This window comes from Aedes aegypti, chromosome 1 (assembly GCF_002204515.2).
Source record: "Aedes aegypti strain LVP_AGWG chromosome 1, AaegL5.0 Primary Assembly, whole genome shotgun sequence".
Lineage (NCBI taxonomy): Eukaryota > Metazoa > Arthropoda > Insecta > Diptera > Culicidae > Aedes > Aedes aegypti.
The window spans coordinates 260789019-260792242 of NC_035107.1; the positions used below are offsets into that span (position 1 = coordinate 260789019).

At 46.3% G+C, this 3224-nt stretch overlaps 1 protein-coding gene across 1 annotated transcript; it reads right to left on the bottom strand.

Moving 5' to 3' along the window:
* Positions 1 to 1294: 1294 nt before the first annotated feature.
* LOC5576736 (fork head domain-containing protein FD4) lies at positions 1295 to 2732 on the bottom strand. Its single transcript, XM_001656192.2, has one exon. It carries the CDS (start codon positions 2467 to 2469, stop codon positions 1360 to 1362), a length of 1110 nt encoding a protein of 369 aa, XP_001656242.2. The 5' UTR covers positions 2470 to 2732; the 3' UTR covers positions 1295 to 1359.
* Between the last annotated feature and the right edge of the window lie 492 nt (positions 2733 to 3224).

Sequence of the window (3224 nt, forward strand, 5' to 3'; positions counted from 1 at the left end):
CATGTATTAGATATTAGGAAAAGTGTGAAGCTCCCCTTCCTAAAGTTTTTCGATTATTGTTAATAATTACTATTTAATCACATCGTGCTATAGCGAACAATAATGCACAGAACTCAAAAATATTGCTCAAAAATATTTAAAAAAAGAAATGAAACTTGGTATCAATAATTTAACAATAGCTATTCAGTAGGCAAAGAGTCAGGCCAGTAAAAACCCTCAAAATTAAATGATAAGGCATTAAAAAATAAACTCAAATTCGATTAATCCTACTTTTACTACTTTAAGTAACTGCACTGTACCATATCTGGAGCCCATATAGCCGTAGCGGAAAACGCGCAGCTATTTAGAAAGACCAAGCTGAGGGTCGTGGGTTTGAATTTTACCGGTCGAGGATCTTTTCGTAAATCAAATTTTCCCGAATTTCCTGGGCATAGAGTATTTTCGTAAATGCCACTCATGCAAAAATGATTAATCGCCAAACAAAGCTCTAAGGTAATAACTGTGGAAGTGCTCATAATAACACTGAGATGAGATTTAGGCTCTGCTCCAGTGGGGACGTAGTGCATGAAAGAAGAAGAAAAAAAAAGAACTGCACTGACGGCCAGCTAACACTACTCTCTCATCAGGCAACACTTGAGCGTTAATAAGTTAATGCTCAACCACGCCTCACCACTTATGGCCCGGATCCATCGTTCGTAAGTCGGCGTGTCAAAGTACTAATGACAGCTGCACTCCTATCGGGCAACACTTTATGAGCTGACACTTCCAGGTAAAATAGAGCTTCAGCTTCACGCTGCCCTGCAAGTGTCCTACGGCCTAGTCAGGTAAACGCTGCAGAAACCGAAAGACGAAACCACAATCCTGATTGATCCCACACAACAAAATCGACTCCTGTTAAGTAGTTTATTGAGGCTATTTTCTTTTTTGCTCATTCCACAAATTATGCAAATCACGAACACATGTATTCTTTGGGTTTAAAATAATGTTTTATTCTGTTCCACACTTAAACTATTAACATATCAGTCCTTTGCGGTGCAACTTAAATCTACTTAACTTAATCGAAATGGGGAAGAGAGCGAGAGAGGACAAGTGGAAAGGCTCGCTTTCGCGATGGGTAAAACATATATTGCGGGCGTATACTTAACTAAGGACATCACAATTTGATTGGATTCGGTTTCCCTAACATTTGCGCGAAACATCGAGAACATCGAAATCTATATCGATAAATATTAGAATATAACTCTAACAACACATCCCGAGGTCAATAATCTCATTCTTTTTTAGATTAAAATATATTGCAGGAAATTAAACTTGGTAGTAATAAATACTCTTTTACTTACTAAACTTGGGACGAGACCCCTAACCCAGAACCATAGCGGTCTCCTTGTGGGCATCAAGCATGTGAGCATCCGTCGGCTGCGGAATGCCACCCGTCGCTGCCAGGTGATGATGATGGTGGTGGTGATGAGCTGCCGTCGGTGCTTGGTAGGCCGGTTGCAGGAAGTAAGGTCCTGTTGGTAACTTGCCCATTGGCATCAGGAGTGGATGCATTCCGTAGTGGGACACTCCGTTAGAAGCGGCGATGGCCGCTGCTGCAGCAACCTGTTGCTGGTGATGATGATGGGCGGCCGCGGCTGCTGCAGCTGCCGCATATTCGTTGAAAGCGGCCTGCTGCTGAGCTTGGATCTGTTGGCTAAGATGCAGGGAAGCTCGGAGTTGTTCCAGGTGCTGCGGATTAGGTGCCACGACGTTCGGCGGAGAGCTGGAGTAGTCTTCCGAGTCGGATGAAGAGCACTCCTCTTTGCTGTCGGAATCGTCGGAACCGATGAGACTTTCGATGGTGAACGATCGCTTTGGTTTGGTAATGGGCGAAGAGGTGGCGATGGCTGGATGATTATGGAAGTTTCCTAGAGCGGCGGGTTGCGGTTGTTCCGGAGATTGGCTGGTCGCACGAAGCGCTTCCGGTGGTGAGTGGGGTGGCGAGATGGGCGTGTAGAGCATGTTTGGGTTGATGTTCTCCGGCATGGCGTGCGCGTAGTGAGGATCGTGGAAGTAACCTCCTTGAGACATGAAAAATCGGTTCATGTTGGCCAAGGCGATGAATTCTTCGTTGAGACTCTCCTTGTCGCCGTCCTGCAGCTTGAAGCGCTTACGCCGTCGGAGCAGACTGCCATTCTGGAACATGTCGAAAGCCTTGGGGTGCAGTGTCCAGTAGGCTCCCTTGCCAGGTCGGTCCGGACGCCGTGGCACTTTGATGAAACAATCGTTGAAGCTCAGGTTGTGCCGAAGGGAATTCTGCCACCGTTGAGTATTGTTCCGGTAATACGGAAACCTGTCCGTAATATACTTGTAGATATCGTTGAGACACAACATCTTTTCCGGTGAACTCCAGATAGCCATGGCGGTCAACGAAATGTAGGAATACGGGGGTTTCTGATCCCCGTATGATTCACGCGACGGTCGAGGCATGGTTCTTGTAACACTTTTTCACTGTTTGTGTTCTGTGTAGCTCGGAAGCCACTTGTTTAATAGTTTGTTTGCACTTTAACAAATAACAACTTCCGGTAACTTTCACTTCACTTTTATTCCGAATAACTCAACCATTAATTAACCAGTTGTCGATCGATCGAAAATACTCGAATTATTTGAGAGCACCCGATCCGTTCGTAACTCTTGCTCGGTTGAGACTGACACAAAAAATCTCCGACCGAACAGAGGTGAGCACGAGAAGCCTAGAGCTGCCTCACAAAAAACGTCTTCTCGCTTCAACGTTTGGGATTTCCCGGCTCGTTTCGAGCGGCGCTCAATAGAGCTGAAAAGAGATGCCAACCGTGCGCCGTACTGCCTTTCTTCTGCTGCTACTACCTCGCTTCATTCATGCGGAGGAAATCCCCTTCAATACCATCACGGTTTCATACTGGAAAATGGATTCTCGCCCTATGTGCAACCGGACTGGGCTGCATGTATTGGTGCACTACTCAAAACCGGTGCAGTCGACCATTCGCTCGCGCAACCCAACCAACATCGGGAGAAAGCGCAATGGGCGTGGCTTCCTACGCGATTGTCTCTTGCTCTCGCTGTTCGCTCTTCCATTGCGTCTGTTCCCGGAGGGCTCGCCAACGATGCGCGTTTATGCCGGCAAATATTTATTTTCTCGCTGCTTGCGTCGCTGAGTGTGTGCATGAACAATGTACATAACAAGATGTCTTCTTGCTGGTCGTATG

Excerpts from the sequence above, each read along its gene's own strand:
- LOC5576736 (XM_001656192.2), bottom strand. The coding sequence starts at position 2,469 with ATGCCTCGACCGTCGCGTGAATCATACGGGGATCAGAAACCCCCGTAT.